Source organism: Hemitrygon akajei, chromosome 14 (genome assembly GCF_048418815.1).
Source record: "Hemitrygon akajei chromosome 14, sHemAka1.3, whole genome shotgun sequence".
Lineage (NCBI taxonomy): Eukaryota > Metazoa > Chordata > Chondrichthyes > Myliobatiformes > Dasyatidae > Hemitrygon > Hemitrygon akajei.
This window is the reverse complement of record NC_133137.1, coordinates 102,779,187-102,791,879: the sequence shown is the minus strand read 5'-3', so window position 1 is coordinate 102,791,879 and position 12,693 is coordinate 102,779,187. Positions and strand designations below refer to the sequence as shown.

The window sequence follows — 12,693 nt, the reverse complement described above, 5'->3', positions numbered from 1 at the left end:
TGTGGGTTCTCTCTTCTTTCTTTCTTAAATGATAAGTGTATATTTGCCATCTTCCAATCTTTGACAACCACTCTAAAATCTATAGAATTTTGAAAAAAAAAGGCCTGTCAAAGTCATGCCTGATTCCATGTGTTGAAGGGTACTGGGCTCTGTTTCCACACAAAAAATGGAATCAAATATCATTAAATCTTTTAGTATCTCTCAAAGACAAAGTCAGGTTTATTGTCAAGGATGCTCAGGTGCAGTGAAAAACATGCAGCAACATCACAGTCACAGAGCGTCGTATAAGCAGCATTCACAAGGAAAAGCATAAATTAACTTATACATGATTTTTACCAGAAAGAACACAATTATAACTAAAAAAGACAAAATCCATTTCAATGCAAAGTGAGATAAGTGGTCATCATGTTGCTAAACTACAGTGATTAGGGTTTTGCCGGATGGTTCAAGAACCGAATGTTTGAAGGGAAGTACCTGGTGGTTTGGGACTTCAGGCTGAGAAATTATGGCAGAGACTAGATGGTAGACGTTTTTGATTATAGATGATCCCTTCTTGAGGCATTGCCTCTTGTAGGTATTACCGGTGATGGGGCAGGATGCGCCCGTGATGTTTTGGGCAGAATCCTAACGTTCTGCTGTTTCTAATGTTCTTATGCATTCAGATTGCCAAACAGTCCATGATACAACCAATTAGGATACTTTAAACCGCTTCTCTGTAGAGGTTTGTTGGATTGTTCAATGACCACATGTCCTTAATCTCCTGAGAAAGACTTCCCTTGTGATTCCATCTATGTACTGGGCCCAGGACAGGCCAGGAGTTGAAAGCTGCAGATTCTCTCCACCATCAACCCCCCAGTGTAGACTGGTGTGCATCCACCTTCCCTCCCCTTCCTGAAGTCAGCATTGAGAGAGAGGTTGCTCTGCCACACCACTTAACCAGCCGTCCCATCTCAATCTGGCAAATTGACTCATCGCCATAGATGATCTGTTCAACAACAGTGGTGTCATTGGCAAATCTGAAGATGTCACGGAGCTGTACTTAGTCATGTGTGTGTAAAGCAGGACAAAGCATGAGTTACACTGTCTATTTTTTATTTCATTTTATTTAACTCAGGCTCTCACCAAACATAAACTCTCAAAGACTACTATCTTCTTGCTTTATTAACTGTAATGTCATACTTAATGCCTTAATATAAATGGATTTCATAAGTGAGCCCTGATTAATCAATGTATTTCTGAAGAGGAAAGGTCTGGGAAGTAATTCCTGTAAGCAGGCTTGACAAGAAAAAGCATGGGGTACACTGAGTGACTTGGCCACCACCAATTAGCTCTGGAAAACTCCATGATTGAAGGAAGTTACTCACCCAATGTAAGTTACCTGCCTGCGCGCAGCCACAAGAACAATATTGAGGAAGAGCCAGGGAGCCTTCATTGTCTGAGGGAATGAAGAACACGATAGTGCTGTTACTAAACCTTTCCAACTATTTCTTCTTGGTAACTTATCATTAACTTAGTTTGTAACATGGATACTATTATCATTAACATAGTTTCCCTTTTATTACTCCCTTAAAGTGATACTACCACAAATAAGTTAACAAATAATAAGCTGCAAGTACAATACAAGATGAAAGGTGAACAGCATTGCTCTACAGGTGCTTTATATACAATGAGACCTGGGTGGTGGCATGTTCAACAGCAGCGGCCTCTCCGGGGCTAACCAAAGGTGTTTTTGAAACAAGAGAAAATCTGCAGGTGCTGGAAATCCAGGCAACACACACAAAATGCCGGAGGAACTCAGCAGGCCAGGCAGCATCTACGGAAAAGAGTACAGTCAACGTTTCGGGCCGAGTTTCTTGACTTTAAAAAAATATATATCTTTTTTACAATTGCAAGACACTGCTGGACATTAAGAACTTCTAGCAGTGCAGGTCTACCCCATCAGCGAGCTAGCAGAGGAGATGGACTTGGTGCAAATGTGTCGCTACCTGCTACAGAAAGGCACTGGAATCGGTGCGCGAAGGGGGTGTGCAGTCTACAGCAAACAATTGTCTTGGATGTTCTTCTTGCGATTGCAAATACCTGTTGGACAGTGAATGCTGCAGGTCTGGTTCACTGGTTTATTGGTGAGACCAACAGTCAGGAAGCTGTGTGACCTCGGCTGCAGCACAGTCCAGGCGTCATTCCGCAGTGTCGCCTATTGCAGCTGCTGGAGCAGAGAAGCTGGAACTGGTGTGGTCTGGATTGGGGGCAGGCCGTCCCGTGCTGCCCTCCAGCTTTCGCTCAGTGGAAAACAAGCTGGATTGTGTGTGTGCATTTACAACTGCTGAGGGTTCATTCTTGCCAACAACATTCAGGCTCCATCACTTAGGGATTTGGCTATATATTTTTGTACGTTTACTGCTATCTTATATGTGCTGTGTATGACTGTTGGTACTGTGCTTTTGCACCTTGGCCCCAGAGGAAAGCTGTTTCATTTGGCTGCACTGATAACTGTTCCTGTGTGGTTGTTGTGGTTTGGAGGCTTGCGTCCTTCAATGATCTGAAGAGCTGAATTGGCTGGAGCCAGGGCTTTAAGCTTTGGCTCTTGGTAGGGTCACCCATTCCAAACAGGTCAAAGGGTAGAGACCAGACTAGAGTGGTCCACCAGTCCGCCGGGTTTGGGGGTTCAGCTCAGGGCTGACAACCCCGACTGGCAAAACAAAACTGTTACGGATACAGCAATGAATCTTCTACATCTGAGTGCAAAGGTATTCATGAGTCTCCACACAGCACCTGCATGACTGACCATAGTGAAAACTGAGAGGAAGCTACTGGCAGGATGAAGAAAGCCCTGAACACTGCCTAGACCAAGTCTATAATTGCTCTGGCCAAGGACAGACAGAGATGGAGGGCCTTCATTGCTGCCCAAAACGCCAGCGGCGTAACACACAGTAAGTAAGCGCAAACGGTTGAATGATAAGTAAACTTGAACTTGAACTTTTTTAGGCTTCTTCAATTGTAGTGGAGTTTCCACTGGGTTTTCAACAGAGATTTCAAGACCAATATAACCTCAGATCATGCCTCTTGGCCAAATAAACACAGTAAAACTCAGTGACAAGTGAAAGACCAATCATTACCATTTGGGCACACGTCCTTCACTCGACTGGGACTCACCCCGTAATTGAGGCAGACTGCAAATAAATGGGCAATATACTCCTTCACAGTGCCCACCAATATTCACTGCAATTTACTTATTGACACAGAGCTCACTCATCTCTTCCTAATGCTATTTAACAACATGCTTATTTAAGACTATTTCCTACAAAACTGGAGCTCAAAGCTAAGCTTCTGGCCTGATAGCTTCTCCAGTAACTGTTGACTGAATTTCCCTGCCAAACACTGTTGCTGCCTGTCACCTGCTGATGAAGTATTTATCAGTGCCTCTTTCACCTCCACATTCAACCATTCTAATGTTCTTCAAATCAATCTTATATCCTTCTTTATCTGCAGCTCAGATGAAACTCTGTGTCCTACTTCAAGTCAAAACCATTCACACCTCACTCCTATGCTTGGTGACCTTCCAAAGCCTCCATCCTACAATCACATCAAATTTAAAATTCTTATCTTTGATTCAAGTCCTTCCATAGCCTGCTGCAGCTTTACAAAACCACTGTGCACTTCCCCCACTCCCGGCCACCAATTCTGCGCTCTTAGGCAGTCACCATTTTTAGTTTGGATCTAAGCTCTGCAATCTCTGTAATAAACCTCCTTCTCACCCAAATACTCCTTAAAATTTAAGATCTTAGTCACTCGGACAAGCAGTAAGGCTGATCAACACCTCTACCCACTAATCTAATTGTATTTGTTTTTGTGCTGAATCAGATTTGGAGTAGCAATTATTTCACTCTCCTTTACACTTCGTGCTGGAAATGACATGAATTTGACTTTTAGTTACTATCTTGTTATTCGTCTCCGTGTTAAATTTTGCTCGTCAACACTCTGGTGACACATCCTAAAAAAGCGCACAAATGCACTCTGTGATAAAATAGACGCATAAAAAGCCAATTAGCCAATGTTAGTAAGAGCTCCAGCTCCCGGCCCTGTGAGAAGTGGCTGCTCTAAGGAGACTACAAATTTAAACTGTTCCATATGGGATTTTGTTGGCACTGATCTGGCCTAGCAAATGACCACCACCAAAAGCAGAAAACTCGTAAAACTTCATTCCCTAAATTTTGATGAGCTGTGGAAGAAGCCGTTTTTCCCTGGCTCTGGATGAGTTAGAGTTCTTGGCTTGGTTTCAGGACTGGAGCATGCAATAGGTCCAGATCTGAAAACAGTCCAGAAAAAAAAGTCTTGCCCCGCTGTTCCTCAGAGACAGGACTAATGAGTATAACATCAACGACTCTACAACAGAAGAGCAAACGGGAGTGACTTAGTGCTTCAGTTTAACCCTCTGTTTGCCAGGGTGGGTTCATTGACACATAAGAACCTTGTACATTTGTGGTTGATTATACAATCAACCCCATTCCCTGGCAAACCAATCGGTCCACAGGTTCATATAACAAAATCTAGTCACAATTGTGCATGGGCTGAGAAGTGCGTATAGCCAGGCAACAGTCATCTCCCACCACAGAGAACCTAACTGCCCACCCTTGATATTCAGCATTCACCAGTGCTAAGTCCTCCACTATCTACACCCTGAGTTTACTATTGACCATGATCTCAGCTAAACCAGCTACATAAGTATTGTACCTACAAGAGCAGGTGAAAGGCCTGGGTATCCAGGAATGAGTGACTCATTGCCTGACATGCCAAGCCTTTCCACCATCTCAGAAACACGCTAAGAGTATGAAGAAATACTCTACTTGCCTGGATGAGTGCAGTTGGCCACTGTGGAGGACAAAGTATCCTGTTTTACTGGCACCCAATCCACCACCCTCCTTATCTGTTTCCTCCACTGCCCGTGCATAACAGCTGCAATACCATTCAATCGTGACTATGGTTACTCACACAAGCTTCCCTGAAAGCATCTCCTAAAGTGAGACCTTTCCTGACAAGAAAAATGAAAACAAATACACGGGACTAGCATATTGTCAAGCTACACACCAGATCAGGATCTACAGTCCTTCACTAAAGCTGGGTCTACTCCCTGGAAATCTTTCCCAAGGACACTCGGAAACCACGTTCTCCAGGACAGCTGCAATTCATACATTTGGTTAACCGTGAACTTCTTGAACATAGAATACACAACAGGACAGCCACAAAGCCATCCATTTTTCTTCCATTCCACGTGCCTATTTAAGAGTTTCTTAAATGTCCCTGCTGTATCTGCTTCCGGCACCATCCCTGGTAGCGCACTTCCCCCACTGCAGCCCAGAAAAAACGGCAGTAGCTCGCCACTGCTCCAGGCCTCTGGTCATCTTGTGCACCTCTATCACGTATTGAGGGCAACTATGAATGGCCAAGAAACGCTGGCCTTCGCAGCCATGATCACCTTCCAAATAAGCAAAATCTAGCAGCAATGAAGGGGCCTTTTGGCCTAAATGGTCCTCCTTAGTATTCATGTCCTAACAAGCCTTCTCCACCCTTACTCAATGCCTTCCACCTCCTTCTCCCACCCCGTTTATGTAATTTCCCAAAGCCACCTTCCTCAGTTCGTTTCCCCAGGAGACAAGTTGAGGGTGAATGGGACGAACAGCTCCAGCCCCACGGGTGAATATTGTGATCATGTAACTCCCCCACCCCCACCCCCACCCTTGCAGATCGCCGCAAAAGATCAGCCAACACCCCGCCAAAACTTCACTCACATCGCCCTCACCAGACAGACTCCTAAAAACATACAAAAGCCCTGATGAAGGGTCTTGGTCCGAAGCGTTGACTCTTTATCCCTGCCCACAGAGTGCTTCCCGACCTGCTGAGTTCCTCCAGCATTTTCCAACCCCGAACTTGAGCCTCTCGCCTCCTTACCTGGAGCTTTCGGGCTGCTGAGCGAATTCCAGCGACCGGAGCAAGCGGGAAGATCACGCCGATTGCGGCAGGATTGTTCGTGTCACTTCTCGTCTCTCTTGCCAAATACCCAGACGAGGGCGGATGCCGCGATGTTCGGCAAACTTGCTCTCTACATTTTCCCACACAGAATCACTAAAATTACGATTGCAGGACGACCGCAAGAATTGAGTTAATTCAGCGCAAAACTTCTTAAAAGCTGTAGCTCTGACCTTTGAAGCTTTTGAACATTCCGTCCTAAGTTCTCCCATGGCTGACATTAAACATTCTTGTCAATGCTCAGAGCATGGCGCTGGGAGCGGGGGAAACTCTGCGCAGAATTCCTCAAACAGTCAGAGCTGATGACAACTGAAAGCACGAAATCGCACAGACATTCTAAAGAACGCAAGAACATTAGACATAGAAGCGGCCTGTCGTGCATGTCCACCATTGAATAAGACTGGCGTTGTACAGCACGGAAATAAGGCCCTTCGGCTCAACTCTTCTATGTGAACTATCTCAGTCTTTTCCCCAGGCTCCGGGAATCAAGAACTAGAGGGCATAAGTTAAGGTGAGAAAAGAGAGATTTAACAGGAACGTGAGGGCAACCTTCTCACCCAGACAGTGGAATGAAATGAGCTGCCAGAGGAAGTGTTTGAGCCAAGTACAGTATAGTACTAGCAATTTAAAAAATACTTGGGACAGGAGCATGGATGGGAAAGGGTTAGAAGGATTCAGGCTAGTTGGGCAAGTAAAACAAGCTTGGACAGGAATCTTGGTCAGCAGGGATCAGATGGGCCAAATGGCTTGTTTCTGTGCTGTATGAGTCCATAACAGGATTAGTTTTACCACAAGGGCATTCAATTATAAATTGAAGTATTATTTTAACTTTGGATTAGAAGTCTTATTGTAGTCATAAATCATGTGTGATGGCTTTAAAGTAAAAATGGATTCTTGCAAGATTAATATGTTTGGAAGACTTTAGTTTGATTGACTATCTTTCATCTATACAGATGTCTGGATTTTACTGTATGTGCCTTTTGTCGTTAGATGTTCTGAGCAGGCAATAGCCCTTCAAAAGTTTGTTACTCAAGGTTTATATGGGAACTTTCCCCAGTACTAACAAATGCCACTGATATATCTCTCTCAAATATTAGTTCAACCCAGATAAGTGTGAAGTACAGGTGTAATTCATTTTGGAAGGTCAAATATAATGGCAGAATATAGTATTAATGGTAAGACTTTTGGCAGTGTGGAGGATCAGAGGGATCCTGGGGTCCAAGTCCACAGGACACTCAAAGCAGCTGCGCAGGTTGACACAGGGGTTAAGAAGGCGTACGGTGTATTGGCCTTCATCAATAATGGGATTGACTTTAAGAGCCGAGAGGTAATGTTGCAGCTATATAGGACCCTGGTCAGCCCCCACTTGGAGTACTGTGCTCAGTTCTGGTCGTCTCACGACGGGAAGGATGTGGAAGCCATAGAAAGGGTGCAGAGGAGATTTACAAGGATGTTGCCTGGACTGGGGAGCATGCCTTTTGGCCCAACGAGCTCACACCACCCAATTCAACAATTCACCTACTAACTCCTACTTCCTTGGAATGTGAGAGGAAACTGGAGTACCCAGAGGAAACCATGCAGGCACGATAATAACACACAAACTCCTTACAGACAGTGGTGGAATTGAACCCGGGTTATTATCACTGCAATGGGATTACTCTAAACTCTACCATACCCTGATGGTGTCCAGCTTCAGCATGTTACTGGTAATAAGGCAAGTGGGCAGCTCAGTGGCTGCCTGTGCCTCACAATCCCAAAAACCTGGATTTAATTCTGTATTTTGGTGCTATCCATGTGGAGATTGCACATTGTCCTTGTGATTTCCCTAGGTGATCCGGTTTCCATCCACATTACAAAGAAGTGGTGGTTAATCTGCTACTGTTAAAAAAAAATTATCTTTCAAACCATACATGGATACAGTTAAATGAGACAGTATTCCTCTGGGGCCAAGGTGCATAACATACATTTGAAATAGCGAGAGAGAAAAAGCACACATCGTTATGCAAGAAAACACATGTATAGTCCAAGGCCCAGAGCCACATGCAAATTGATGGTATATGTCCAGGCAATCGAGTCTGTCATTCCACCAGCTGAACATTGAAGGGCAGCACTGAGAGGAGATGCCAGTCCCCAATCGAGCACAGACGCCATGCTATGCTGCCTCCGGCATCTCCTCTCCTGGACTGCAACGCAGGCAAGCCCACTACTTGAGGCCTAATACTCGCTACAACCGAGGCCACGCTGCTGCCTCATTGCCTGTCTCTCCACCAAACAAGGGAAATAGGCCTCTTATCTCCCAGATGTACATAAATGGTAAATGGACATGTGAAAGAGAATGAGACATGGGGTAATTAAGTGAAGGAATGGATCTGACAAGATGCCCTTCTGCAAGCCCACGTGGAGCTGATCAACTTTTCTTGCACTACATAGTGACAATAGCTTTCAACATTCATCAATTACAAAGAAAAGAGGTTGATACAAAGTAACAAGGTACATTCTGAGTGATACCCTGTAGACAACAGAAAGGCAGTGTCAGTAGGTAAATCACTTGTTGCAATCTAACCAGTTTCTCACCTGCTATTGCAGCCAGTATTTGGGTGGCTGGTCGATCTGAGATTCTGGTTAAGGAAGTTCACATGACGTTAATGGAGGGGGACCCAGCACTGGAACTGGGTAGGTGGTTAGATTGTTCTTGTTGAAGATGGTCATTTCCTGTCATTTTCGTGGCACAAAAGTTGCTTGCTTTAATGTCCATGCTTTAATGTTGTGAAATCCTGCTGCATGCAGGGACACTCTGGCCATTTTATTAGCTAGCTACCTTCTGTGCCTAATAAACTGGCTACTGGGTGTATGTCCATGGTCTTCTGCTGCTGCAGCCCATCCACTTCAAGGCTCAACGTGTTGTGCATTCAGAGATGCTCTTCTACACACCACTGTTGTAATGTGTGGTTATTTGAGTTACTGTCAGTTTGAATCAGTCAGGCCATTCTTTCTCTGAGCTCTCTCAATTTTTTTTTGCTCTTTGCGCCATCCTCTGCAAACTCTAGAGACTGTTGTGTGTGAAAATCCCAGGAGATCAGCAGTTTCTCAGATACTCAAACCACCCTGTCTGGCACCAACTATCATTCCACAGTCAAAGTTACTTAGATGACATTCCTTCTCACACTCTGACGTTTGGTCTGAACCACAACTGAGCCTCTTGACCATGTCTGCATGCTTTATTGCACTGAGTTGCTGCCACATGATTGATTGATTTGATACTTGCATTAACAAGCAGGTCTGTAGGTGTCTCTAATAAAGTGGCCACTGACTGTATGGTTTGCTTCTTTTGCTTAGGAGTTCAATATGATTAGCAAATTTGCTGACAAAACTAAATTAGGGGGTTCTAGTGATAGTGAAACTGGCTACAGTGAATTAGAAAGAGATTCTGTGCATTTAGGGAAATGGGCTGAGATGTGTCAAATGGGTTTCAGCTTAGTAAGTGTAAGGTGATGCATTTTGGACATTCAGACCAATGTAGGACCTGCATTGTGAATGACCAGGAGTACTAGTGCACAGTTCACTGAAGGTGGCCACGCAAGTTGATAGGGAGATGAAGGAGGCATTGAGCATTCTGGTCTTCATCAAGTCAAAGCTATAAATTCAGCAGTAGGGACTTTATGTTGCAGTTAAACAAGTTGTTGGTGAAATCTCACTCAAGGTATTTGGTGCACTTTGGCCAAAGGTATTGTCAAGCTGGAGGTGGTGCAGAGAAGACGTATGGACTAGAGGGCTTGGCCACACTGTACGTCTATTGCTTGGAAGGTGGAAGAATGAGAGGCAACCTCACGTAAGTTTATATAATCATGAGGGGTATGGATAAAGGTGCACAGTCAGTCTTTTCCCTGTGTTGGAGAGTCCAAAACTCAAGGGTGTAGATACAAAATAGAGGGGAGGCTTTTTAAAAAGACCTGAGAGTTAACTTCTTTACATAGAGGGTAGTGAATGAGGTGATAGAGGGTGGATACAATTGCGATATTTTAGAGGCACTTGGATAAGTACATGAAAGGGAAGGGCTTGGAGGTTTGTGACCTGATGTGGCAAATGGTACTAGTAGGGTGGATGCTGTAGTTGACATGGACCAGTTGGGCGATAGAGTCTGTTTCTATGCCATGTGACTCTAGGACTCTAGCACTCTAATATTGACCTAGTTGAATATTATGCAATCATTGGAATATTTGTCCTTATGACAGAAGGAAGGTCATTGGTGAAGTAGCAAAAGGTATTTGGGCCCACATCACTCCCTAAGGAACTCGTTCAGTGCAGATCAGAAATAGCATCTCCACCTCGCTGATAACACTGGCACAACTCACAACTCAAACTACCTGCGTCTCAATATCACCAAGACCAAGGAGATGGTGGTGGACTTTAGGAGACCTAGGCCTCATATGGAGCCAGTGATCATTAATGGAGAATGTGTGGAGCAGGTTAAGACCTACAAGTATCTGGGAGTACAGTTAGATGAGAAGCTAGACTGGACTGCCAACACAGATGCCTTGTGCAGGAAGGCACAGAGTCGACTGTACTTCCTTAGAAGGTTGGCGTCATTCAATGTTTGTAGTGAGATGCTGAAGATGTTCTATAGGTCAGTTGTGGAGAGCGCCCTCTTCTTTGTGGTGGCGTGTTGGGGAGGCAGCATTAAGAAGAGGGACGCCTCACGTCTTAATAAGCTGGTAAGGAAGGCGGGCTATGTCGTGGGCAAAGTACTGGAGAGTATAACATCGGTAGCAGAGCGAAGAGCGCTGAGTAGGCTACGGTCAATTATGGAAAATCCTGAACATCCTCTACATAGCACCATCCAGAGACAGAGAAGCAGTTTCAGCGACAGGTTGCTATCGATGCAATGCTCCTCAGACAGGATGAAGAGATCAATACTCCCCAATGCCATTCGGCTTTACAATTCAACCGCCAGGAGTAAGATATGTTAAAGTGACGGGGTTAGGACTCAATGTATTTCTTAGTAAACTACTTAAGAACTTTTTAAAAGCTATTTATTAATGCTTTTTGAGAGGGTGATTTTAGATGCATATCATATTTTTACTGAATTAAGTATTGTATGTAATTAGTTTTGCTACAATAAGTGTATGGGACATTGGAAAAAATGTTGAATTTCCCCATGGGGATGAATAAAGTATCTATCTATCTATTGGAATTTTTTGAGGTAATCTCAAATAAGATTGACAAGGGAGAGGGTGTGGATGTTGTGTATTTGGATTTTCAAAAGGCCTTTGACAAGGTGCCACATAAGAGGCTGCTTAATAAGATGAGGGCCCATGGAATTACAGGAAGGATATTGAAATGGGTGGAGCATTGGCAGAAAGCAAAGAGTGGGAATACAGGGATCCTATTCTGGTTGGTTGCCGGTTACTAGTGGTGTTCCTCAGGGGTTGGTGTTGGGGCCGCTTCTTTTTACACTGTATATCGATGATTTAGATTATGGATTAAATGGTTTTGTGGCTAAGTTTGCGGATGACACCAAGATAGGTGGAGGAGCAGGAAGTGTTGAAAAAATGGAAAGGTTGCAGAGAGACTTGGTCAGTTTAGGAGAGTGGGCAAAGAAATGGCAGATGAGATACAATGTTGAGAAATGTATGGTTGTACATTTTGGAAGAAGAAACAATCGGGCAGATTATTATTTAGATGGGGCAAAAATTAAAAAATCCGAAGTGCTAAGGGACTTGGGGGTTCTAGTGCAGGATACCCTAAAGGTTAACCACCAGGTTGGATCAGCAGCAAGGAAAGCGAATGCTATGTTGGCATTCATTTCAAGAGGAATAGTGTATAAGAGTAAGGAGGTGTTGATGAGGCTCCATGGGGCACTGGTAAGACCCCATTTGGAATACTGTGTGCAGTTTTGGGCCCCCTATCTTAGAAAAGATGTGCTGATATTGGAGAGAGTTCAGAGAAGATTCACTAGGATGATTCCTGGAATGCAAGAACTAACATATGAGGAATGTTTATCGGCTCTTGGATTGTATTCATTAGAGTATAGAAGAATGAGAGGGGATCTCATAGAAACATTTCGAATGTTGAAAGGGTTGGACGGAGTAGATGTGGAAAGGCTGTTTCCCTTGGTGGGTGAGTCCAGGACAAGTGGTCACAGTCTTAGAATTAGAGTGTACCCATTTGAAACAGAGATGAGGAGAAATTTTTTTAGCCAGAGGGTCGTGGATTTATGGAATTCGTTGCCACGTACAGCTGTGGAGGCCCGATCATTGAAGGTTTTTAAGGAGGAGATTGACAGGTATCTGATTAGACAGGATATCAAGGGATATGGGAAAAAAGCCTGAATTTGGAACTAGACGGGAGAATAGTTTAGCTCATGGTGGAGTGGCAGAGCGGACTTGATGGGCCGAATGGCCTACTTCTGCTCCTTTGTCTTGTGATCTTGTGAACTTAGGGATGTGCGCTTAGCCCATAGCTCTACTCTTTCTACACCCATGACTGCGTGGCTAGGCATAGAAGTTTAATACCATCTATGAATTTGCTAATGATATTTACAGGAGTGAGGTAGATCAACAGGTTGAGTGGTGGTGCAACAACAAACTTGCACTCAAAGTCAGTAAGACCAAAGATTGTGATTGTGGACTTCAGAAGGGTAAGATGAGGGATCACATACCAGTCCTCAGA

General features: G+C 44.2%; 1 protein-coding gene across 6 annotated transcripts in view; it reads right to left on the bottom strand.

Annotated features, from left to right (window-relative positions):
- Positions 1 to 6,289, bottom strand: part of LOC140738862 (carboxypeptidase A1-like) — a 40,594-nt gene extending 34,305 nt beyond the window's left edge. For 2 of the 6 annotated variants that reach the window (XM_073066813.1, XM_073066816.1), the window contains exons 1-2: positions 5,821 to 5,932; positions 1,365 to 1,435 (exon numbers count right to left, since the gene is read on the bottom strand). In XM_073066813.1, coding sequence (XP_072922914.1) covers positions 1,365 to 1,435; positions 5,821 to 5,910 — 161 coding nt within the window. In that variant the 5' untranslated portion in view covers positions 5,911 to 5,932. The other 4 variants (XM_073066819.1, XM_073066818.1, XM_073066820.1 and 1 more) reach the window with 4 other exon arrangements.
- Positions 6,290 to 12,693: the final 6,404 nt, after the last annotated feature.